The sequence below is a fragment of the Aricia agestis genome, chromosome 3 (assembly GCF_905147365.1).
Source record: "Aricia agestis chromosome 3, ilAriAges1.1, whole genome shotgun sequence".
NCBI classification, from domain to species: Eukaryota; Metazoa; Arthropoda; class Insecta; order Lepidoptera; family Lycaenidae; genus Aricia; species Aricia agestis.
The window spans coordinates 7462708-7490553 of NC_056408.1; the positions used below are offsets into that span (position 1 = coordinate 7462708).

General features: G+C 35.2%; 1 protein-coding gene across 2 annotated transcripts; it reads left to right on the forward strand.

Moving 5' to 3' along the window:
- The first annotated feature begins 23303 nt into the window (after positions 1–23303).
- On the forward strand, positions 23304–27511 carry LOC121740335. Of its 2 annotated transcripts, XR_006037633.1 has the most exons (3): positions 23304–23501; positions 23737–24682; positions 26480–27511. XR_006037633.1 is itself a non-coding variant. In XM_042133005.1 (2 exons), the coding sequence occupies exons 1-2, from the start codon at positions 23399–23401 to the stop codon at positions 24372–24374; spliced, it is 741 nt and encodes a 246-aa protein (XP_041988939.1). In that variant the 5' UTR covers positions 23304–23398; the 3' UTR covers positions 24375–24797. The 2 variants fall into 2 exon arrangements, 1 of the variants encoding a protein (XP_041988939.1); XM_042133005.1 differs by lacking the exon at positions 26480–27511 and having other exon boundaries at positions 23737–24797.
- Positions 27512–27846: the final 335 nt, after the last annotated feature.

Genomic DNA, 27846 nt, shown 5'->3' on the forward strand with positions numbered 1-27846 from the left:
TAACATTTTAAACTTTCGCGTTGCATTATAATTAAACTTTTTAATCGGGACTTAACGCGACTTATTTAAGTAGTAATGCTAATACGAGTACATACTTTTTCTCGACGTTTCGGCCGTGTTGCAACGGCCGTGGTCACGAGGGGACTGAGTAGGGGAGGGGTATGTACTCGTAGTAGCATTACTACTTAAATAAGTCGCGTTAAATCCCGATTAAAAAGTTTAATAATTGTGTTACTTTTGAATAACTTACATTTTAAGAGGTATATAAATTCGGTGTCACAAAATAAAGCAAAATGAAGCAAAAGGACTTCCTTTAATGTAAGTAGCACTGAGAAGAGACGTACAACCCGCGACGATGCATTGAGCAATAACACATTTAAACATCATATTAATATTATATCAAAGTCACCATTTGACATTAACATTTTGTAACTCTATAACGCAACGTCTCGTTGCATCTCCTTAGGGCTCGTTTCTATGTTAGCCGACCCCTATAGTTTTTATACTTAGCTTTATAGAGGTAGAATGTGGATTACGATGTGTCATATAAGTTAATGTTGCACGACGCGATGCCGAATCGCAGTTTCGTGTGATAACCTTTGAAAGGGTTGCGGAGGGAGGTCGTGATTACAGACATTTATCTTGCAGACTAATTAGACGGCTTTGGCGGCTAACAAAGCCTTTATAGATACGTTAAGAATATGGTATGAGAGATGAAGGTTCAAGATATTAGTTCCCTGGCAATATGTGCTCTATCTATAAATAGATGTGTGATACTATGTCGACATGATATTTATTAGATACTACGTAGCGCACGTATTTTTGTTTCGTCGTCATCTTTCTTTGATTTAGAGTTTGTATTTAATGTATTAGATGTGACACTTCTAAAAGCAGAGAATAGAAAATGCTAACGAAAAAGTGTATGATATTTTAAATATTTCTGCAATAATAGGATATTATCATAACGGCCGCACTCAAAAAATTTTAACGAAGTCGAATTTGTAGACGTAAAAGTCTACGTCTTCGTAAATTTCTCTTTATTAATTTTTTGATATAATATATATAAAAAAATTATCAACTGTACATATAAATCTCGCGGTTAGTTCAACAATTTTAATGCCCATGTTAAGTAATTTCGTACGTTTAGGCATTAAAATATTAAAACAATACAATTCACCAAATCCCTCAAACACAAAGTGAAGTCCTCTCAATTACCTAACAAGAACATTTTTCCGACATGAAAAGTGCTCAAGTTAATGAGGGACATAGTCAATTTACTCCCAATCTGTACGTACGTCTCCCATTGATTCACAATTCGAAGTAATATTTCGAAGTCGTTATCATGAGGATTGCTGTTATTTTAAGCCCACTACGACGGACCTAAACGGAAAAGATTTTGTCGGATTTTGCATGTGTGTAGGTAACAGAACGCCTAAACTACTCTTTCGGTTTTACGAAGATATATAATTATTGACCGGCACCATATTATTTGTGTATAACGTACTATACTAGTTGTGTTGTTAGGTGACAGTTTTTAAAATATTTTAATTTTTGATATTTTCCAAAAAAAGTAATAATACTATAGTATAATTTTTTAAGGGTAGAAAAATGTAGTGAATCCTTAGTATTACATTAACTGTTAACATTAAAATTAAATAATTTATACCCGCATTACTTGCAGCTATAGCAGTAAAACAGCTTTATAACACTTTGTAAACGTTTGAAACGATACAAGTACTTAACAGAATAGGTTTTCCTTCACACTCCGGCACGTTTTAGATTTGTTAGTTTTCCACCCGTTCTACCTGTGCCGTATCAATTTTTCACTACACCAATTGTGCGCAACAAAATAGAAACACCGAAATTCAACACAATCTACGCGGGATTCCAAAAATACAAATTAAAAACATCCAACATTCGATGGAACAGTTTTTCAAAAGCAAACATAAAAACTGGACAAGGACGAATCGAACCATCCACAACGGTTTCGTAGGAATTCCAAGTATATTGCTATCTACAGAATTATATTATATCAAATCTAAGTGATAATACTTTGAATGTAATTTCGTGTGAATAGGTCCCTCGTATAGAATTCGTTGTGAAAACCGCTAAAAAGTTATTTTTTTACTTTTTCAATTCATAACTCTAGCGCGCTTGCCCATACAAATCACAAAAAAATTTGCTCTTTTAGCGCTTCTTCTTTCACAATGGGACCCAGAAACATAAATACACACCCTAAATAATTTATTATCACTTTGTTTTGTTACTACCTGTATAGTAATAATTAATTAGGCTTTGCTGGTGAAAATTAACATAGCCAGCTATGTTATGAAAATTAAAAAAAAATTGTCCTTGCAGCTTACTGTGTGAATTCTTCTTCAGAGAGGAGCACTCTCTATCTTTTTCATCTGGTATATACGTGTCAAGCATGCGCTAGAGGAGCGCAGTTAATCGAACCAACATAAATCATTTACGCGCCAGAAAATGGATAAGTTGATGCGGAACCCTGAAAAATATTATTCTACAATTCTGTCAGCATATTTACTTTGTTGCCAAATAACAATTTGTTCGTTTTGTTGGAGTTCTGTAGTGGCTGTATTACCTGTATAAAGGTAATAGTAATTTATAATGATAACATCCCTTTTTATATGCTGTAAGTTTTCCTAATAAAATTAAAACTGACATCTCAAAGTAGGTTGGTCTGATGGAATATATTATCTTCCTAGCATAAAAGGAGAGTCATATCCTAAAGACGTTAAAAATGATGATGATTATTTCAGTCGTTTTCTTATTTTGACCAAGTAACCAACAGTTTTCCACGGAACAAAGCCTTGTAATTTGCATCTCTGTCTGTCTAAAACTAACAGATGTTGGTTTTTACTGCGAGCAAGACCCAAACAAACAAGAAGTGAAACTAAATTCGTAATTAAGTTTTGGTCCTTGTTTCCTTATTGTTGAAATATAGAAACTATCTGCTATCAAGTTTAGAGCTTATCCTTATAGAATTTATACAATTGTACCTTTACATACAAAAGACATAATTTTAAAACTTTAAATTTAACTTTGACTCTGTCCTCGTATTTTTCCACTGCGAAAGACAAATAATATTACTATTATGTTCCGTCGATGATATTGATTCAAAGGCAGATGCCTTTTCAATGTTAGGCGTGGCTGGTTTGACATAACGCAACCAAGTTACGTAGGTCCACCAACTGACTATAAATCAATTTCATGCTACAGTAAAATAATAAAGCCAAAAAAACCTACTTCACCGTAGCAACTAGCATAGCATGCTCATATCTCGATCTCTTAATCGTACCACGTTGCATATATTTCAAATTAAAGTGAGCAAGTAATTTGAATAAGACGTGTAGTAGAAGTAATGGCAGCAGCGGGCCGGAAACGGAAAAACGGCCAGTATTTACGAGCGCCACATCCGCCCACCGGGCTTCATTAACACACGCGAAAAACACCGCCATTTGCATCCAATAACTACTTAATGATGACGTATGAAATACTCTTTTATTTCAATCCATACTAATATTATAAATTCGAAAGTGTGTCTGTCTGTCGGTTACATCTTCACGCCTTTTTGGTGTGGAGATCCTTTGAGTCCTGGGTAAGGAAAAGGATACTCTTTTTTCAAGGATAAATATACGGTTCAAAAACGAATTTTGGCGCGACGGAGTTGCTGGCCTCATTAGGATTGAAAAGCTGCCTAGCACCAGCATAGACAGTAAATTAAAGTTTTGTTCGACGTTTCACAACGATTATGTCAATATTCTGATATAACGTGTACTAACATGATTTTGGTGGGATTATTTACTCAATCCATACTAATATTATAAATTCGAAATGTGCTAGTAGCGCTTTTTTTGCGTTCTATTCCCTTTTGCATAATGGCATATTGGCACGGCAAATATTATTCGATTTGTGAAGTTAGAATAATAATATAAATTAAATTTATAAACATTTGATACACCTCTCAAAATTGTGATAATATAACAAACATAACAATAGATACTACATTCTATGGTCATCAGGTTTTATTCATTCTATTTTGCTATTAACAAGTACTGCAACGTCACTTTTAACGGCTGCTCAAAATAGTTGCTTCTAACAAAATATGTCAATTAAAATGAGGTTTAAATATTCCATAAACCGCTGCACCCACTTAATTTTACAGTAAACTCAGTCAAACTAAATGATGTATTAAATAGAAGAAGTTTAGCTTTCACGTGCTTTTCATTTGCAAGTGACTTAAGATTTATATTTTAGCTCACCGGTGCAAAGTTTTAGCACTTTTTCAAGATTCAAACTCTAAGTTTTAAACTTTCACCGATCTTGAAAAAGTGAATGAACATTAATTATATAACAGTACGAGCTTTTGCCCGCGGTTTCGCTCGCGTTAAGAAGTATTATTATATACAAACTTTCATCCCCTATTTGAACCCCTTGGGTTAGAATTTATCAAAATCCTTTCTTAGCGGATGCCAAATTTCAGCCCGATCCGTCCAGTGGTTTGGGCTGTGCGTTGATAGATCACTATGTCAATCAGTCAGTCACCTTTGAGTTTTATATATATAGATTTGGGTCCCTGATAATATATATTTGTAGAGTTTTAATAATTGGAATCTTTAGTGCTTAAATACCATATAACCATTTAAAGTAAAGTTTTTTATGAACGTCTATTTATTTGTTTAGTTAGAAATGACTACCTCTTTCAAGGATTCTTATGCTAAAAGTTATATTTTGAATTACATTGCCCTTTACTTAAATACACATTACTAAAATACATCCACTTCCAAACATTCAAAATTCATATTCAGAGTTAAATTTTTAATTTTAAGCCCGCTCAAAGAGTCATGCAATACATACGTTAATATCTATGAAAAGCTATGTATTTTGTAAATAAGATACATATTAAAACGAATTCCTCGAACTGACCATTTCAAATATTAGATTTTTAATAGTATTTTGGCAAACGTATTTTATTTTATTGACTGTAAAGGTTGCCACAAATCTTACATTTATAATTTAGTACTCCATAATATTATAATGATGCCTGGTCTCTAGGTTCCTATTGGTACTCAAATAAGATCTGTTCTTAGCAGAAATAATTGTTAAAGAATACTATAATAAAGTACTTAAGGAATAAGGATAGTAATATTATATTTCTTATTTTTATATTTTAGAAATATATAGGCAGCCCTAATTTAGTTTAGAGGGTTGTTAAACTTACCCCTAATCACCTCGGGGCAATGCAGAGCAAATATTAAGGCTCTGATATCATTAACTAAATGTGATAATTCATTTAAATTGGTGATTATAACTAGTTCGCTACTAACGCTAAAATAAGATATAAATTACATATAATATGTTTGGACTTCTAATTCTACTAATAGGATAAAATATAAACATAGGTACATAAGGTAAGATCTAAGCATTTAATTTTTTTTTAATTTGTATTCTGAGATTATTTTCATGTGAAACTTCTTGAGAGTGAGATTTTAACATCACGCCATGAAAAAGAGGGTCGAAATAACAATATTTCTTATTATATAGAGATTTTTATTTCTAAGACGTGTCGTGTGCTCCGTAAACATGCTCTTTTGAATTCTGAGTTTTTTTTTTATACAGGAAATATTTTAAACAAAGGGTCCACAAATCGCCCCTAAGCAATTTATATTTCACGCGAACATAATAGCAGGAAAAAGCCAGTCAATATATAATTGAGTCTTCACATTTTAGTACTGCCGTTATCACGCGAAAAGCCAACCATATCGTGTCTCACGCACACTATCTCCATATCATCTATCTCGTTCTACCAAAAAGATTATCAATTTGGTTTCCCCAAGTCGAAGCGCCGAATTTAACCCTCGAGACGTACATACTTGGTGACGGATATACTGGGGGAAGATGGAATACCGTCTATCTACAATTTAAAAGGTATTTTATGGCAACAAAACTTACAGTTGTGCAGCGGTACTAGAAAAATATATTAAACTAGCTGTCCCGGTGAACTTCGTGTCACTTTAAAACCTTCCCTGGACTTTTACGAATATTTTAAGACTAAAATCAGCCCAATCCGTTCAGCCGTTTTTGAGTTTTAGCGCGACTAACACATTTGAAAATCCATTTTTATATTATATATATCAAATAATTTTTCGTGGTATTAGCTGTTAGTAGATGACTTTTTGTGATAGAGCGGCATAATATTATCACAACGTTAGCGATGGTAAAAGTAGAAATCAGTTCTGACTGCAGATAGACCAGATTTGATATAATCTGACTCGCCACATACACAGAAACAGATAAAACGAGTCATTCAGAATAAACAAATGTACCATCCAGGAAGTTGATTCCTATGCAATCGACAGACCAACGTTATTTGGTCGAATATGTCAATTCAATGTTAAATGTGATCTATCAGCTGGGTTTGACGTAACGCAACCAAACTACTTAGGTCCCCGATTTGCATAGGAATCAACTTCTCTGATAGTACATTTTAATGGCTCTCGTCGTCTTGTGCGTACGCGCCTTAAGTGTGTACTGAATATGAATGTAACGTTTTTATGTGTGTAATTAGCGAGCAAGTTATGGTGCTGTAAGTTATGTTATGATCAGTGATAACGTGCGTGTTATAATTTTCATAAAATACGATATACAAGATAACAGAAGTAGGAACGATAAGATTTTTTTAATTACTTGTGATGATTAAATATCATAAACAACAAACCCTTACTACAATATATGGACGCTTCATTTCTTCATTTATTTTAATACAGGCTAGGTTCCTGGAATGTAAACATCAAAACTTACAACTCACTTTTAAGATTAACAAATAAAAAATACGCGCCCAAACACAGTTTATATCCTACGTGTGGAACTTTGCGTATTTTTTAACGAATCGTGTTTACTTTTGCACAAATAAAAATTATGTCTAGCATCGCATATGTTGTGGGGTGTTTCGCCAATCAAAAAGTCATCAATCGAATGTGAATTACAAAATACCCCAAGCGTCGACGCTTAAACAATTTCTTGTACCATTTTCTGGCTTGATGAACGAATACACAAAATTTACATAATAAAAGCAATTAGTATGTAATAGATGTACCATAACTCGATGTTGATTTAGCTCGCTCGGTCACATTTTGACTGTAATGAAATTCGTATCAAGTATAACGTTATGCGCTAAAGTAAACACGAAGAGTGATAAATCTAAATTCGCACATCACTGATGTTTCGCAGTTTGACATCAAATGTGTCACAGTGTAAGTAAATAGTAAGTTATTTTATTTGTAAGCAAATTTTTAAAACCTCAAATCAAACATTTATTGAATTCAGAAAGAGCAGTCATTTAGATTATGATAGTAATATAGACTAAAGTCATTAGTCTTGTTAAAAACAGGAGAGATTCATATTTATTATTTACTAGAGGACGCCCGCAACTCCGTTGCGCCAAAATATGTTTTTCGCGCCGGAACCGTATTTTTTTCCGGGATAAAAACTATCCTATGTTCTTTCCCGGGACTCGAGGTATCTCCATGTCAAATTTCAGCAAAATCGCTTTAGCGTGAAGAGGTAACAGACAGAAAGACAGACAGACAGACGGACAGACATATGGACATGGAAGTATGGCCTATATTGTGACTAGCTGTCCCGGCAAAGATTGTTTTGCTATATAAAGTATTTCGCCCATATCATTTTGTTGGGGTGATTAAATAAGTATGGCACATTAAGCCCCAATTTCACCAACGTCTGTTACTGTTAACAGCTTGTTAAATTGTCATGTCTTCTCTTTTATTCATATGAAAAACGAAAGAGGTATCGTGATACTAATTCGAGCGTTAACTTTAACGGTCCTTGGTGAAATCGGGGCTTAGTATAAGAATAACCTACCAGGGCGACTGAATCACTTAGCGATTAACCCTTTAAATAAAAAAAAAGTACTTGTAATTTAAATGCGGTAAACGGTTATAGTTTTATAATCATTCCGGTGTCATTGTATTGAGGCATAAAACTGTTTTATTGATCGTTATTCACTTTTGTCGCAGTCCTAATCACGCAACAAAGACATCTTTGTGAAATATAGTTGTAATAAACGTATTTTTAGACTATTAATATCTCTAATTAGTCTTTATTTTATTGTTTGGGAGATTTTATGTCTTTTAAAACGTGATAATAAAATAAATATCTATAGTAAGATTGTGTATCGATAAGAATACGGAAAAGCATTTGAAAATATAATGTTGTTTGCAATTTAAAAAGTTTATACCTAGTATTCGTTCATCCTTCATCATTCCATTTGTTATATCCCTAGTACTACAAAGTTAAACCATAAGATAGAACGGCTGATGATTCATACAGTTGTAGTAACACAGTATTTCATATATTTTTTTCATACGTTATATTTTGACCTTGTCTTACTAATATATCTTCTCTACAATCCCTTGTAGACGTCGTTGAACAGAATTGGCAGTAGGCTGTCTCAGGGAGGACCTGGGAGGACCAGGGAGGACGGGAGGACACGTCCGGACGTGATACTCAGTTTATTACTCCGGCACTGGTTGATTGGATAGAAGGGTACCTGAGTCAACAGTGCGGTCTATAATTATTGCGGAATATTGTTTACTAAGCCCACACGCGTGTCTGCCCAGATACTGAAATTAATTGACTCTTCTGGTGTTGTTTGGGCATAATAGTAGTTGATCGGAGAAAAATGTGGTTGTCATAACTTAGTACTAACACTACCAAGTAACTTTTTAGGCATTAGAGGTAAATACTTGGGCAATGTTTAACTTTATTGTTTCACGCACTCCTTGCACTCACTGATTTACGTAATACTAGAGATCGCTCAATGATCGAAATTCGAACTCAAATAAAAAATTGAATTATAAGTTTCAAATTTCAACGCCTTTCTATTGATATTCTAATATCAAAATATTGACTTTATTATTTTTAGACATAAAGACTGTCACAGACAGAGCAGGTAATGTATATTAATGTACATTACATCCCGGGATGTATATCTTTACATTATATTAATGTATCACACACACAACAGGTAATGTAATGTATCTTTCCCTACATTTCAATGGTAGCCGCCCCGCTTGACGCACATTTCAGCTGCTAAAGTGTTATGCAGGCTGTTCTTATTTTTAATGTTGTAATACTATGGCCTTTCGAGTTACTTGCTATTAGATTCACTAGATAGTTCAACAAAAGATGATTCGGATTGTAATTTTGATGCGCGCATTTTACATATTGTGCCAAAAACAGAACGATGTGGATTGAAGATATTTAATTGAAAATATAGGCTCTGGGGAACAGACTGCCTGCAGTACCTGCTGTGAAGTGCTGTGCTAAGGTGGCAGGTGGCAGGCAACACTGTGTGTATCTGTCTACCATACACATATAATATAATCACAGAAATTTTTGAACACCCTATGAAGAGAAGAGATGTATCGTAATATACAGAAATATATTGAGATGTATTTAGATAAACCAAAATATAAATTTACATTTTCATATAGCTCTGTATCTTAAGATACGAAGATGTAAAAATATACATTATAGCTGTTGTGTGTGGTCTCCTGACGATTTCTATAGAAAGATGTATCGAGATGTATCGTGCTATAATATACATCTTTACATTACCTGCTCTGTCTGTGACGCGCTTAACACCTGCGACAGTCTCAGATTAATAAAGTCAAATGATGGCAGGCTGGCCGTGTAATTATTGTCTAAGTTCTAACAGTATTTAAGATTCAATAAAAAAACTAAATCTATTTCAATTTGACAACATACTTCAACGATAAATAAAAGAGTACAATAATTCGTGAGTATCATAAAGTTAATATACCTAGCGGAAAAGAGCAACAATTTCGAGTTGTCAAACGAAACCGAAATTGGTATACACTTACACAAGCATGATTGAACATGATTTCTATGAGATTAAATTGTCAAAGTGCGGCACGTGCCGACTGGACGTCAAAAAGAGAGTGCTGCTGTCATGTATCACACGTCTCTTTTTACCCCGCAGTGTTACTGATAGTGACATCTCTTTTGCTCAGGCCTTTGTTTCTCTATTCCGCTAGGTATATTAACTTTATGGTGAGTATAGGCTTGTCAATCAAAATCTCCTGGTGTGTGTGTTATTTGTTAAAAAAATGTATGATAAAAGCATATTTTCAAAATAATATTAGCTCGATGCACTCCTTCACCATATCAACTATAACTGTGCAAAATTTCAATCACCTACGTTTCCGCATTTTTCGTCAAAAGGGATCTAAAGTTTTTCTCTATAGATAAGGGACTTTATTCATAAACAGATTGCGGACATAATATTATTATGATACTAAATTTATTGTTAAATCAGTGTAAGCTCACAACTTACACTGATTTAACTTTCTCTCTTGTTATGCTTGACATACTTCAGCTAAGTTACGTTAGTGTGCCATATTTCGCTTAGATATAAAAAATCTGATAGCTTGCAATTGCCAATACTACTACGATAATTCACCATGACTGTAACTAAATTATATGAATGACAAAAATTTGGTTTTCCTTGCAACGGAAATAGCTTAAGGGGGCGACTAACCCTAAAGCGTCGATTTTATAATTCATTTTTATACTTGAAAATAAGCCCCGAATTGTTTCATTTTCTAAAATTAGATACTAAATTATATTTCCGAGAATTCGATCTAAGCAAAAATACGATATCTTAAAATTTTCTCGATAGAAAAAAATCACAAAGATGCATCTAATTTTCACGAAATTTTCATTTATTGCCATAACCGTGCATTGAACTAAGTTAATACTTAAACACATTGTATAAAATTCTATCATTGAGAGATCGACCTAGCGGATTTTTAATGTTGTATATTTATCGAGTTATTGAGAAAAAACTAATTTGGCGTTGAATCCGCGTTGTTCTTTTTCACCTGGCATATGAAAGACGGGCGTGAGTGTAAAGAGAGCAGGCCGATGTTTGATTTTTGGGGTTAGTCGCCCTTAACGTATTTTCTGTAACAATGAGATCTAAGGAAGAAACATGGCAACAATATTTAATAAAAAAGTTACGTGTACTTTGAATATATTTACACCATCTGATAAAGTAATACAAAAATTGGAAGCAGAAGTTGCTGAGTGAAGTTTGCAGCTTACACACCTGCGGAGCTCAACTTCACAAATCCACTGGCGCGAGTGTTTTAAAGTATACAGTTAGGGCTTGATTATACATAGCGAATAGACAAATCAGTGGCAAGACAGTGGATTGGATGGAAGCTAAAATTGGTAGAAAAATATGATTTACACGGAAATAGAATCATCAACTAAAGCCGTGTTTCTCAACCTTTTTTAAGAAGTGGTAGAAAAAAATATTTCGCGAGCCCCCACGATTTATTTTTTAACATGTTTATGTTTATGAATATAATATATCTTTCTTAAAACTCTCCTATGGAATATATTCATATTTTTAATCTTTATTCATTTTGTACTGAAATAGTTCTATCGATATCTGGCGTCCCTCTAGATTTTTAAAAACTCCCAGGAGCTCGTGATTCACAAGTTGAAAAACATTATTTTAAAATAAACAGATACAAGGAAATATACGCGCTAAAATTAGTGGAAGAGTATCAGGTATGGTACTTACGTGGAAATGGTGTATTCAAATAGAGAATTTACGGCAAATCAGCGTTGTGTTTACGCAACTTAACATTTAAATCTCAGCGAGACCCTATTCGGAGAAATAATATAGTTATTTTGTTTATTTTAACTAATTTTTTTTTTATGATCCGTTTCAAAGGGTGCTTCCTCACTGGGAGCATTCACGTGTAATGTAACATTAAAGAATCGACTTTGAGCATTCTATAGCTAGTTGATTCCACAATGTCAGATTGATGTTACAAGTTGTATCAAGATTCCCTTTAAAAAATAATGATAAAAAAAGATATTACCCACTGTACAAGGTGCGCATTGTAATGCTCGGCTCTCCTCCCTCACTGATGTAATGCTCGTCTCTGTAACCGTTACATTTTAAACGAATGATCCCGGCGAGGGAGCACTTTATAATCGTAGAGACTTTTCATCACTGTATTTCTTGAGATAACATATTTAGGTTTCGCATTAAGTATACGAAAACGATTTGAATACTTTTACCTTATTTTATTATTTGTCCCTACAGTATGTAAACATTGTCTACATACTATGATCTCAGCAATCAACCATTGAAATTTAATTTCATGAGGCATTAATAACATTGACTGAGCTTTAGGATTTATGTGAGGCTTATTAAAGCCCTGATTGGTTAATTAGCTGAGATTAATATCTTACGTGGCCCCATTCCGATAAAGATTAATATTAACAGTGACTGGAATTTAGTCTAATACTAGAGTATGTTCGCAACTCCGTTGTGCTGAAATTCTTTTGTTTCCCCGGAACCGTACCTTTTTCAGACACAAAAGCTACCCTATTACCTTTCTCGTCCTTCGAAATATCCCTATACCTTTCATTTAAAGCATGTGCATTGTGCAGCGGCTTAAGCGCAAATCCATATAAGTTCATCGCAAGGTAACCGTAATTTTTTCAGCCATAAAAACTATAATATGGTCCTTTCCCGGGAATCAAAGTATTTCGCATATCTGATTTCATACAAATTATATTTATTTTATTTCAGGCAGGCATTTATAAAATTTCTAAGGATTTCCTATTCGCACGTGCAAATCTAATCCCGTGGGCGATTTATTTTTTGTGACAAAAATAGCCTATGTCGAACTTCGTGGTAGACTATAATTCCTTAAAAATCTTTGCCAAATAATATAAAACTTGTTGTTTGAAGCTTTCACACAAACAAACAAATCTTTCTCTTAATTGTAGATTAATTAAAAAATAACCACCAAAGTCTGCCATTTAGCAACAGATTATAGTATCTTAGTCCTAATCTTCTCCACATAAAAACACGTGTTTCAGTTTTGGGAGCGTGGGCAATAGAGAAATATCATACCAAAACCATAGCTTATGCTATCACTATCATAACTTCAAATTTACATTATTTTTTAAAGATTCTTACTACGAGTTATTAATACTTATTATATTAACCCGGCGTCATGGGGGTTGGGTCTTTGGTCCACCACACATTCCCATCACTATCTCCTGTGTCAGCGGTATTCAACCATGGGGGTTGGGTCTGTGAAACCATTCACATTTTCTTAGTTTAGTATTAAAAAAAATTAAGTTATATTTATTTAATTCTACTTCTATTCTTTATTCCTGTACAATTATATTTTATTCGTCCTGGTAAATTATTAAAGACCTAAGGGCCTATTTCACCACTTTCTGATAAAGTGCCTAATAGGCTATTCACAACTTTTTCGATAGATTCTCCATACTTGATCTGTCAAGTTAATTGGTGGATAGCCTTATCAGGAAGTGGTGAAACAGGCCCTAAGAAATATAAAATTCTATCAAGTGTTTATATTATTCGTGTTGCTACCCACCCACATTCTTTTCAAAATGTTTCCAGCACATGCTTACAATGTTAGAAAATTTTAAAGTTTATATTGAGGAAATAGCTAAACATAACATTAACTTTTGAGTTTAGAGGGAAGCTAAACGACGTAACTACGGAAAGTCTCTTAATGAGGCCGAGCGTATTTTACCGTTAGATAGGAGACGTGACGTGCATCGTAAACATGTGCATGTCCTATTGTAACTTATTCTAACATGTATAAGGCTATCTTAGGGCGGTGATACACCTGAGGGGTTAGTGCGAGTTTTATTCGATCATACGCATCGAGCGCGTAAACGCGAATTTATATGGGATCAAAGCAGTATCCACGTTAGCCAGTAGATGGCGCTGCTTTGATCCTATATAAATTCGCGTTAACGTGCTCGATGCGTATGATCGAATAAAACTCGCACTAACCCCTCTGGTTGTTGATGCATTTTTAAACCCAGTGGCTTAGGGAAGGTTAGGTATTAATATTCCGATTTCCGCATTTTTTTAAATTTGGTTAAAACAATACAGGGTGATCAACTGATTGTCTGATAAAAAAGATGATCTATGCATCGGATGGGCTGGAAAAAAGTCGGTCCTGCGCGTGATCTCTCTAGATTTTATATAGAACTTATAGATGTTATCGTCTACTCAGGGCTGGATTTATCTTTTTATGAGTATAGGTCACTTTAATTTTGCCGCCCCTATATACAAACTCTGCCGCCATCCTAGGACCCTGTCGCCCATAGGCCGTTGCCTATACTACCTATACACAGATCCAGAGCTGCGTCTACTAGAGACTCATTACTCGGCCGTTAAAAACTGAACCTGCGCAAACACAAATTTGCAATATTTTGAAGTAGAAAAATCATACGTTCCACTCGCATTACCTCTATATATATTATACTTTGTGTATAGAGCATGTTTGATTTTATTTATTGTTACACTACTGCTATACGATATTTAAACGTGGTACGTATAATATCGAATCGAATTGATTTGTTTCTCAGAATCACGACATAGCTGTTTTGACGTTCAGTATTCGACGAATGAATCGCAAAGCTGACTCGATCCAATATTCGACGAATACTAATATTTCTAATGAGTTGTCTCGTGGGTAGTTAAATGTAAGTTCATATTTAAAATTCTTAGTAAGTTCAATAAGTTTTTAACCAGAATTATTTTTAATACTTAAAAGGACCAGTTCTCAATATTTTGTGTCCATAAGCTGTGCATTTAAACATAACTAGCTATTTGACCGAGCTTTGCTAGGTATTCGATGAAAATGACATTTTCTAAAAATGATTCCTAGCTAGATCGATTTATCGCCCCCGAAACCCCCTATATACTAAATTTCATGTGAATCGTTGGAGCCGATTCCGACATTCCAATTATATATATTATATATACAAGAATTGCTCGTTTAAAGATATAAGATAATTATCACAAAAAAAAAATCCGCTACTTTATGTGCGCAAGAATGTTTTCTAAAACATAACCCCGTACATAGTAGCCGTAATTATTTCTCGTAGTTTATCATTATAATTATATTTGTAATACGTTTTACCAAAATTGACGCAATTAAATTTAAGTACCTATTTGAGCTTTTTTGGAGCAAAAAAACTTATCTCCTTTGTATAAACAGACATTACAGCCATACTTATAATATGTTCCTGACTGTCAGGCGATTTTTCAATTTGAAAAGTGTTTTGCCTTCGACTGTTAAGTTTGACATTTTATAAAACTATACAATCTGTACGCACGTGGTACGCACACTGCATTATCAATGCAATACAAATGTGTTTTTTTTTAAACGGGCAAAAGGCGCACCACAGATTCCCACCACTGCAACTGCTTTGTCGCCAGGATCAACAGTGGTAACCAACCACGAAAACCCTTTGATATGATCTCAGGGATGCCCGAGGGATACAAATGTGTTCACAGTGATTTTTTTTATAAAAGTTACCTAATGTAGCAACAAGCTTTCACGGGAGTTTGGAACTAACGTGTGTATCGGAGCTTAACTCCGTAAGCCAACTCGCCATTAGAGTTGAAGAATAACTGACGTGTTGTTTGTTTTTTGGCAGCGGCGGTGCGGCATTAACCCATTTTATAGCGAACACTGAACACTGTAAGTACGACATACTTTTTATGAGTAATGCCACCTGTAAAAATAATGGCACATAAATAATAAAACGCGTAAAATTATCACAATAAAACTGTATCTTTAATTCAGGGCCTCGGAAAAATTGTTCGTGGAAGAGAATAAAAACACACGTTTTATGTATCAACAAGTTGGCTAGGCTCTACATTTTTGCCTTAGTTTCTTAGCGGAAAAATCTGTTAATTGCATTATTGTATTATACATCTTGTGGTTCAAAATATGAGGCTAGTGACGAAATTTCTCACTAATTTTGAGATTTAATGGAGTTTTGTGACAAGACCATAAAACTTAACTTGCTTACGTATCGTACAATAAAATATGTATGAATTACAAAACAACTGAATCGTGTATTCAATATGAATAAATAATTACAAAAGAAGCTTTATATTCAATGACAAAAAGCATAATTGCATCACAATAGCAATCCCCATGTGGAATACAAAGTGAGTTATGAGATCGTAATTAAAAATTCTTTAAAGTAAAACCTTTTAATATAAAATGAATTTCGCAAGGAGCGGTCCTCACGTTCAAAGCACGTTTAGTTTTAAAGCACTCTTAATATGTAAGAGATAATGCGAATTCCTCTCTCTTTCTCTCTTTGCTGTGCACAAATAGCGAGTTATCACGTCCAAGTCTTGAAGCACGTAACGCAGCCTACTTTATTGCCCACTAGCTTCTGTCTCCGTGCTTTAAAATAAAACATCGCGAAAGGGGTTTCTTAGGACCCCGAAGAAAGCTTTAGATATTTAAAATTTATCAGGGAGAGCGAAGCGAGATATCCTGAACATTTTGTGGTACACTTTACGGAAAAACTATCACCCCTATTGATTTGTACTGTAACAAAGTAATTTTTATTTATAATATTATGTAGATGTGTCGCCTCGCTTTAACATAGTAATTTTTATTTATATGTAGACAACGTGAGCCCTCACAAAGCTCGGCTTTTAGCTAGTTGTTATAAAATTGTCAGATAAAAACAAATATCATAGAGTTGCATATAGTATTTTCGAATCATTTTACTCACAAGATACACATTTATACGGACAAATAAAACGTGGTATTAACAATTTATTTACTAAAGCCAGAGCATTATCTATTCAAGGGAAAAACTTATCCCGCGGTTTGATAACTGTATCGAGTTCAAACGTTGTTAATTCATAAGGCAGGCGCACGTGACCCGACTGTTACGACACGTCCGAACAGTCGCGGGAAAAAATTATGTTCGTACGTTCCAATGATAAGACCCGGGTTGTATCATACAAAATTAATTTAATAAAAAGTCAAAGTACGTGAAAAAATTACAAATATTTTCACGAGATTGCCGACTAAGAAAATTGAGGGGATTTAAATTTCTATCAAAATTGCGACGGCATCTAATGCCTGCAGATTTATTTAAGAGGCAGAAAAATCCATTTTTTCGTTATAAGACTATCCCTCTTCGTTTTAATTGCGTAAATCCTCTTAAAAGCGATTTCTGTCGATAAAATCTTTTCTCTTTTTTAACGATATTCGCCCACAATTATAAAATATCTATAAGGCTGACCTGGTGATATTTTTGCTTACTCTTTACTACGAGTAATTAGTGAAAAATTTAAGGCGTAGGGTAAGGCTTAAATCAAATTATTGGAAAATATTTTGTAAGTTACCTTTTAATCTTTTTTAATCGGATAAGCATTTAAGTGAGATGGGTAAGACTTTCAAAGTAATATTTAATTATACTTATATAATTTTGAATGACGTCCTACAGGACGTACTTCTGTAATATATTTTTATATTACAATATAAAAATATATTTTTCATTACTCTAATGAGAAATATTTTTCATTACACTACCTACAGTATATTCATATTATTTGTCCAAAGAGCTACCAACAAAGAAAACAAAATTTTATTTGCAATTACCTTCACTGCCAACAAAGTTTAATGGACGGAAAAATTGAAGAGATTGAGTTATATTCTAAAACGCATACGTGCAATAAAAACTTTTTTTTGTTATGCTAATTTCCTTTTACGCTTTTCCTAAAAAGAACTGACGTTACGGCATCCTCGAATTTTAGGGTTGACAAAAATTTCTACCTGACCCATCCAAACGAAAAACGGATATTAACGACATACTTTAATTAATTATTATGTTCTTACAGCTTAGTCAACTAAAAATTTAGGTTTCAAAAGCCTTAAGGTCAATTTATACTAGCGTAGAGTCGAAGCGCATCGAAGCGAATTACCAAAACTGAATATAACAAATTCAACCTTAACTCCAAAGCCTTAACGCACACATTACTTCTGACAATTTAAAAAGGATCGCGCATTCGAGCAAATTCGTGCGAATGCGCCCGACCAACGCTGATTGGTCTCGTAGAAGTAATGTGTGCGTTACGCTCTGGATTTAAGGTTGAATTTTCTATGTTCAGTTTTTGAGAAAAGTCTTCGATGCGCTTTGAGTATAAATTGACCATTCATGTTTTTACGCTTTATTTTTTATACTAAATATTTCATTTTTTTCCTGCTTGACCCTCGTCACTTACAATTTTCCCAAAATCTATTTAGATAACTCTTAACTACCCAATCGTTCACAGTCAACTGTTGTGTGTTTTACCATAATATTTTGTTTTTTAACCTCGCTCGTGGCAACCCTACTAGTATGTATTTCGTACAAAGCTGAATTAACGAGTTAATAATTCAGCTTTGTTTTGATATGCACTGTAATTATGTGCGGAAGTTTGTTAATAACGGAGTGATGTAGTCTGCTTTAGTTATGGAAATGATCCTAGTATTATATGTTACCAGTATCACTCTTTACTATTAGACCTGGATCCCAAAAGGATAAGACATAACTTACTTTCAAATGGATGAAACCATAGGTTCTTGGTAGTGCCTCGTGTACTTAGAATACCTGCGAATTTGTGTAGTTCTAGGTGTGACACCTGGTCAGGTAGCAGGTAACAAAGTTGACTAAAATGAGTCTTACTTTACTTATTTTCAAATGGCTTATATTTATATATAATTTGTAGATTATTGTTCTGAACTAGTATCATGTAGTGTAAGACACTTTTCAATGACCAAAACTATTATCACACGTTTTAAAAATAACTTTGTTGCTATTTTTTTTTCAAAGGCGTTATTTTTATTTTATAAATTAATGTCTGTCTGTCTGTCTGTCTGTCCGTCCGTCCGTGGAGTGGGGTATCTATAAATAGATCTTAAAAAATCATATTGAGGTTTCTAATATAATTTTTTTCTAACCTGAATAGTTTGAGATAGATATAAAAATAAATCAAAAACCTTTTAATTTCATAAAAATAAAGCTATATTTCTGCTGCGGAGCCCTTCATGGGCAAGTCCAACTCGCACTTGGCCGGTTTTTTTAAAGAAGGATAACTACAGTATTAGGTGGCATAATATATCATCAGCAATTATTTGACTTTTAAAAATTGTGAATAACTGTGAATAAAATGTTATTACGAAAGTGTACATAATTTTGAAATTGTCAATATAATTATATTTCATAATACTTAAATGGTTTCATTGGGTAACCATCTAAGTGGGTGACTAGCGAGGCGTCGCAGGGTTCTGTAGTGTACAATAATAATTATTAAAAAAAAAGGACAATTTCATGTATTTTACAGAAACACATTGTATTTTCTATTTTGTTTACTTAAAACATTGTCACGAATACTTTTTTATTTTACCGAAATACTAGACGACGCCCGCAACTCTGTTGCGCCAAAATTCGTTTATTGCGCGGGAACCGTACATTTTTTCGGAATAAAAAGTCTCCATACCGAATTTCACCTAAATCGGTTAAGCGGTTTGGGCGTGAAGAGGTAACAGACAGACAGACAGACAGACACACTTTCGCATTTATAATATTAGTATGGAAGTATGGATTTCAACAATTATTTATCAAATATTTTTGTTACTATTTTGTGTTTAAGCGGCTAACAAGTGGCGACTGACGTAATAACAAAAACACTTAATACACAGATCGATACCGGACGTAACAAACGTATTATTAATTTAACAACGTATCTGTAAATAAAGCTGGCAATTAGATATATTGCTGAAGCCATGTCTTAGAAGAAGCAATTCTATCTGCACATAGATCATACCAATTTGAAGACCTCCGTGGCTCAGTTGGTGGGCTGTTGGTAGCTCAAGCCGGGGGTCGCGGGTTCGAATCGTGCCGACGGAACAAAACGTTTTCTAAGTTCCTGGGTCATGGATGTGTATTAAATATGCGTAGCATATAATAAAATCTTAAATATATGTATAGTATAAAAGTATTAAATTTATTTCCGTTGTCTGGTACCCGTAACACAAGTCCTTCAGGTACTTAGCACGGGGCCAGACTGACGTGGTGTGAAGCGTCCATAGATATTATTTATATTATTATTAATTTACAGGTATATATTAACTGGTCAATATATTTCTAATAATATTTTTTAACAGCAAAAAATAGTTTTTCTTGGGAGAATTATTCGATTTTCTACTCATCTGCCTTTGATGAATGACTAGTTCGAAAACAAAGATGTTTTTTCATTAGCACTGGACAAAGCAGTAAATTCTCTTCTGCTAGCTTTAATTTATTTCCAATAAGGATTGTTCAGGGCAATACGTTTACAGCTCGAGTATTTTCTCTCAACGTTCATGGAGCTTTCATAAAGACTGATCAGTCGCGAAAAACGGATCTTCTTTAATTGGAAATAGGTTTTATTAACCTTATTGGTTTCTATTTATAGACTCGGTTTGACACAGCTGAGTTAATTAGCTCTTATTTTGTAAAGTTTAAGATATTAATAAATCCAATGTTTACTGGACTTATATGGACTGAAAGTATAAGTTTCATATAAATGTATTTAACTACCTTTATTAGATGTTTGTTAAAGGTGGTTAATATAAAAGATATATTTTTTATAAATATAAAAGATATATTTATAAAAAATTCTAGTGTTTGACAAACCTAGTGAATGAGGTAGACAACGAGGTAGGCAAGAAAAATAATATATTTTTTTATTTTATTTATTTATTTTTTCACACAACTTACAGATAATAATGGTACAGAATACAATTACAAAGACATTTAAACGTGTGAACTGGAGTTTAAACTAGGATTAGAGGAGAACTTATCGACGGAGAGCCGGCGACCAAACCGGTCATGCAGCTTCAGCTGCACTGAAACTCCGTTAGCCACTTCCCGGAACAACCCTTTCCGACAATCTGCGCGCTGGCAGGCCGTGGGCGGTCGGTGTGGGAGTAGTGGGGTGGGAAAAAAAGAAAAAAAAAGTAGGTTCCGCTGTATTAAAACTCTGATTGAAACAATGATTTCAAGAGTTTCATAGCAATATAAAATAGATCTGGAAAATCGTTTTTATATCTCTTTTAACTATAGCAAAACATAGCTTATTAACTATATCACAAGGTACAAAATTAAGTTACAATGATTGTGATAAGTTAGAAATAGGACAAAGTAGAAGGAAGGACATAATATGTATAACGCCTTGGGGGCTTCAAGTCTGACTTGTCTGACATCAAACTAAAAGACCCCCAATGTATATTGTATATGCGTCCAGTGTCCACCCAAACGCGCGTTTTGGCGGCAACACTACAAGCACATTGTAACGATTTATTTAAATAGCGGAGTGGTCCAGGTGTCATTTACATACATTTGCTGGTGATTTCGCGGTATAGGGGCCAAACCGCGCGTTCGGGACGCGCACAAAAATTGAGCCTTATTGCAGCAGTCCGCAACCTTGGGGTCGCAACCCCAAGTGGGGTCGCGAAAGATATTTATGGGGTCGCCAAAAAAGTCAACAAGGTCCTGTACTTATCGAATTTTATTAAAATAAAAATTTTCTGAGGTCGCTCATATCTCTTTTTTTAAATTTTGGGGTCGCAATATCAAAAAGGTTGTGGACCGCAGCCTTATAGTACAAATATTAATTACTGTTATAGTCGGCCAAGTGAGAAAGGGGCTGTCGCAAGAAGGGTTTCGTACCGTTATAGAGCAAAAATTGACCAATTTTTTTTTTGCACACCACTAGCATGCCACCCATAAATATTAATATTGTTTTGTTTTCAGCGGCAACAGAAAACACAAATTCTGTGAAAATTTCAGAAGCCTACATGCATACAGCCTGGAGAAAGACAGACAGACAGACGAGACATCGAAGTTTTAGTAGTAGCATCCCGTTTTTACCCCTTGGGTACGGAACCCTAAAAACGAATTCCACAGCGTAACGGTAAAAACGTTTACCACATAATATTTAATTTCCGCTGTATAGGTTAAGTATGTCGGATAACGCTACCGGATTAGTGGCAGTAGTGCCACATAAAACCTCACTATAAACCCAAGATGCTCCCGGGATGGCTTAGCCATGTTACCGCAGCTCTGGCCTCATTTATGTTGCATCTTTTACTTATATTACTGTTAAACAATCTTTTATTGGCATGTAACGGTAAAAGAACCAGCTGACCCGGATAATGTTGTTTTGCCGTAAATTGGGAATGAAATCAATAGATGTTTGTTTTTGATAAGGACGCAAAACATCATCAAAATTGGTCAAATCAACTTTTGTCGTTTGTCATTTAGCGCAGAGCGCTCAAAAGCTGTCATGTGGTGAAGTTGCCGAATCTTTAAATTGCGCAAAATTTATTTTGTTTCTGAACTTTAAAACAAATGTTTTAAAACTTATTCTTATACCATTGAGGTCCGAGCCCAGAGACTTTTAATTTTGGCAATAACAGCTGCTGTCGTATAAAGAATCTGTTTCACCATAATAATTACGCTATTAGCCAGGAAAGGTTATGGGAAATGGATATATTATGTACCTTGAAAGCTGTAGCTTCGTAATTATCATGATAATAATTAAAGACGTGAGTGGAAGGACCAGATATCTAACATTTTATAACATAGGGAAAATTCAGTTTTTCCCTTATAATTTGGACAAACCTTGTAACTTACACACTTCATATTCATCTGGCTAATATAACTGGCTACCCATAAAATCCACAGCTTTTTGATTTTAAATAATTTTTCCGGTCCAGAAGCATGCATTTATGCAAAAAAACGGCAATTTTTAACTGTTACTTACCTGGTTCTGCCACTTACGTCTTCAATTTAATTTTGTTGATGTGTAATTTTATATTATTTGTTTGTGCTACTCACAAATTTCCCATACAAATTGCAACTACAAAAATGTTTGACTCTTCAACCAATATCATCAATATGGAATACCCCGCTAAGTAATTTAATATAATGTAAGTAATTACCGCGGTATTTGGTTATAGCGTTCGGCATTTGGTTATAGCGACAGGCATTCAGTTAAGCGACGCTTGCGAACCCGATTACTACCGCAACCACTCACGGTTAATTGCCACTATTATGCGATTAAGAAGCCAACTTGGTGCATTATCTGATTCTATGCATTGATAAATCATATTATAATAATTTTTTAATGCTCATAACATGCTGTCGCATTACTGTCCGAAACTTTACATAATAATTATATTTCGTTGCTTCATTCTCGATATAAAATATAACTCGGTAGTGCTTTCCCAGAGGCAACATCGCACGAAAAGTACTTTTCTTATCTGTAACTTTTGTAGTTTTTCCGGTTCTGTATTGGCCCGTCACTAGTCAGACGAGGCGCCATCATCATTCTTTTTTCGTGCGCGGCAACAGACGCACACTTTCCCGGTTAAGCAATTAGTGATACTTAATCAAGATTATAACAGTTATGCCAAAAAGAAAAGGCAAGAAGTCGTCTTGTTTTGCTGAAAATAAGCGGCGCAGAATACGTGTTCTATCGTCAGATTCTTCGGAAGCGGACGAAAATGCAGGTTAGTTTTTCTAAATGTACCCTCGAAAATTAATATTTTTGATTAAACTTTAAAAATATATTTTTCTGGTGTAGCCGAGTGTTGCTACGAGTACCAGGGTTTTGATATGGCCGTGTGTCATTTACATTTTACGACAAAATAATTGATAGATTGGCCGTGTGTCATTTCTATAAAATAATACTGGCCGAGTGTCAAAATGTAGTCATGCAATAAAGTCTTATCTATATTGTTGTAGATCCGAAAACTATACCTGGCTATGAACAACAGCTCGAGGAGGTACACGACGGTTTACTACCAGCGTCGCCCTCGCCGTGTGCGCCGACGCAAACGATAATTTCGTCAACTTCAGATAAAGCTTCGGATGATGTACCTTACACACCTGAATTACCACCGGAAATTTTATCCGCCCTTGGGGATTCGACGGACGACATCCCGGACTTCGGCGAGGATATTCATCCTAATCTAGCCCAAAGGTGGACCCCGATTCTGCGCAAAGTATTAGACGGCGACCTCAAGGCGAAGCTTATGGCGGAGTACAAAATACCCGCCAACTGCACGTTGCTCAAATCGCCCACGATAAATCCCGAAATTTCCGTTGCCATCACGGGAGCGCTGAAAGCGCGGGACAAAAAGCTGGAGACAGCACAACACCAGCTGGGGCTGGGTATCTCGGCCTTAAACAAAGCAATGACCTTGTTGCTTACGAGCGAGGACAAAATACAAGCAATCAAAATTTTATCGGACTCATGTCGCATACTGTCCGATTTGCACCATATTCGGACGGACCACCGGGTTAGTTTGCTAACTCCGAGCCTCGATAAATCATTCCTCGAGATAGTGGAAGGAAGAGAGAGATCTTACTCTCTTCAGTAAAGATCTGAGCGACAAAATAAAGACCGCCAAGGCGATCGAAAAACAAGGACTGCAGATTAAGAAGAGTGTCCTAACGACAGCAACTTCGATGTTTTCGGCATCTACATCTAGAGGACGCAGTCAGGGAAACTGGCCAGCTCCTCCCCACTTCTCTTCGAACAGGAGAGGGGGCCGGGGAGGATACAGAGCGAACCCAACAGCAGCGAACCAGTACCCGCAACGCCGAGCGCCGCCGCCGCCGCCAGCCGGTACCGCAGAGCTGCGAGCCCCAAGAACAACCAACGTGCTCCTCGCCGTCACTAGTTCAGGTTCATGCTGCTCGATTACAATATTTTTATAGCTGTTGGCAGACTATTACTAATAATACTACAGTATTAAGCTGGGTACGAGAAGGTGTAACTATTCCTTTAAAAGAAAAATTTATTTCACGGAATAGTGCACCTAGTAATGTATACACTAATGCCTCAGATTTGAGGGATATGTCAACAGCTATCCGCAAGTTCATTGTGCGAGTCTAAAGCCGACCAATATTTATCGAGAATATTCTTGGTGCCAAAGTCAAACGGGAAAAATCGATTTATTTTAAATTTAAAAAAATTTAATAAATTTGTTGAAAAAACCCAGTTTAAAATAGAAGACTATCGAATCGCTTCACGGCTAATTCCTCAAAATGGTTACTTAGCATCAATAGACCTAAAAGAGTCCTATTTACTCGTACCGGTCCATCCTGATTACCGAAAATATTTACGATATCAATTTATTGACGAAAATTCAACAGAATTAACTTATGAATTTAATGCACTTCCATATGGTTTGACCGTGGCACCGAGAATTTTCAGTAAAATAATTAAAGAAGCGATAAAATACCTTCGCTTGCGTGGTCATACGTCAGTTAATTATCTCGATGACACCCTGTGTATTGGTTTCGATTATAACGAATGTTATAAAAATGTACAAGACACTATCAAACTTTTAGAAAGTTTAGGTTTTGTCATTAATTACAAAAAGAGCTCTTTACAGCCTAAACAAAATGACACATTTCTCAGTTTTGTTTTTGATACGATAAGTACGACAATGTCTTTGACACAAGAAAAACGTTCTAGAATAGCACAGTCGCACAGTTACTGAGCAAATACAAGAAACTGCCTCGTTGTTCGATTAGAGAATTTTCTCAATTTATTGGTACTCTGGTTGCAGCATGTCCAGCTGTCAAATACGGTTGGCTATACACTAAACTTTTTGAAAGAATTAAATATCTTAATTTAAAAAAGTTTAAGGACTATGAATATAAAATACAATTACCCCAACATATTCTACCAGATTTATTATGGTGGGAAAAAAATATTTTTAAAACATGCACTTCTTTACATGTACCCGATTACAAATTAGAGATTTTTATTGATGCATCTCGGACAGGTTGGGGTGTATATTGCAACGGCCAACGTGCAAATGGTCGTTGGAAGCAAAATGAACTCGAATACCATATAAATTACCTAGAATTGATGGCTATTTTTATGGGCTTAAAATGTTTCGCGAAAGATCTTCGCAACTGTGCTATTCTGCTTAGAGTAGATAATGTAACAGCTATAAGCTATATAAACCGAATGGGCGGCGTCCAGTTTTTACATTTAAATAGATTGGCCAGGGACATTTGACAGTGGTGCGATGCTCGTGAACTTTGGTTATTGGCCTCATACATTAACACCAAAGATAACTTTGAAGCTGATTTCGAATCAGGAAACCCAGATACTGAATTCGAATTAACTCAAACCGCATTTGAGTTTATAACTAAACAATTAGGCATACCTACAATCGATTTATTTGCTTCTCGTGCCACTGCCAAATGTCCTCAGTACGTGTCGTGGAAGCAGGACCCGGACACTTTCGCGGTGGACGCTTTTACTATCAATTGGAACTCATATTTCTTTTATGCGTTTCCTCCTTTTCCTTTAATACTTAAAGCACTTCAAAAAGTAATTACAGATCGAGCTACTGGAATATTTGTATTTCCCTACTGGCCGGCCCAGCCATGGTTTCCGCTTATTAAAAATCTTTTAATATCCGGAGGTCATAGAACTCAAAGAGCCCCTTTGTCCTGGTTTCAGGGGCCGGGTACCGCCTCCGACTTCCCTGGCTGCCGGGATTGTCTCCGGATAGCCTTCTCTCGCCGGGACTTCCCGGACTCTGCACTGGATTTGTTATTATCTTCCCTGTCTAATAATACTTTACGCCAGTATGGCGTAACCTACAAATTATGGTGGGATTATTGTCATAAGAACAACATTGATTTATTTAATTCTTCTATAAAATTAGTGTTATCGTTTCTCACAGACCGATTTAATAAAAATGAATCATACGGCTCCCTAAACAATCACCGGTCAGCTCTTTCTATTTTATTAGATGTAAATATTGGTCAAAATTATTTAGTGACGAGGTTTTTTAAAGGCGTTTATAAATTACGTCCTAATAATCCTAAGTATTCATATACTTGGGATCCGCAAATCGTTCTTAATACTATTATATATTATATTATTCAAACTCGGAACTATCCTTAGAAGTTTTGACTAAAAAATTAGTTATGTTACTGGCCTTGTGTACCGCACATAGGGTGCAAACACTGTCCCTTATGAAGCTTTCGAATATAAAAATTTATCCTAACGAAATCAAAATAAATATAACTGACATAATCAAAACTTCAAAAGCTGGTTCCGAGCAACCCATATTACGTCTCCCATACTTCAGAGAAAATCCTAAAATTTGTCCTGCAAAAACTTTAGAGGATTACATGTCTGTCACTAGAAGTATTCGACCTATGAATGTCGATTCGCTCCTAGTGACTTACAAACGTCCCCACAAAGCTCCCACTGCGCAGTCGATCAGTCGCTGGCTGAAGGACGTCCGCCGCGAGAGCGGCGTGGACGTGTCGGTGTTCAGCGCGCACAGCACGCGCCACGCCGCCACGTCCGCGGCGCGCGCCCACGGGGCCAGCCTCGACCTCATCAGGCGGGCTGCCGGGTGGACGTCTCGATGGCAGACTTTCGCAAAATTTTATAATCGCCCTCTCGCTGACGGTGGAAGCTTTGCAGAGGCGGTTCTACTTTCGTGATCGTATTATCTATAGTTGATTCATTGATGTTATAAATGATAAATAATTGTGATTTATTTACAGTGTTAATTTATTTTACATAATATATTTTAATATTATAAAAGCCTCTTGGATTTTATTTACCCCATATTTTAAATCTCTAAACATCTACCGAGTTATATTTTATATCGAGAATGAAGCAACGAAATATAATTGATGATCAAACGAACTTCTTGAAGTGAAGTTTGATCGATATTATATGAGTTGCTTCATTCGAAGATATAAAAACCCATCCCTCCCTTAAATTTAGAAAATAAATCAATAAGTAGCTAATAGTCTCTAAATAATGATGGCGCCTCGTCTGACTAGTGACGGGCCAATACAGAA

Bases quoted from the DNA above. Each gene is read 5' to 3' on its own strand.
- LOC121740335 (XM_042133005.1), top strand. From the start codon at position 23,399: ATGCCAAAAAGAAAAGGCAAGAAGTCGTCTTGTTTTGCTGAAAATAAG. The intron at 23,502-23,736 runs GTTAGTTTTTCT...ATATTGTTGTAG, and splicing joins GGAAGCGGACGAAAATGCAG to ATCCGAAAACTATACCTGGC.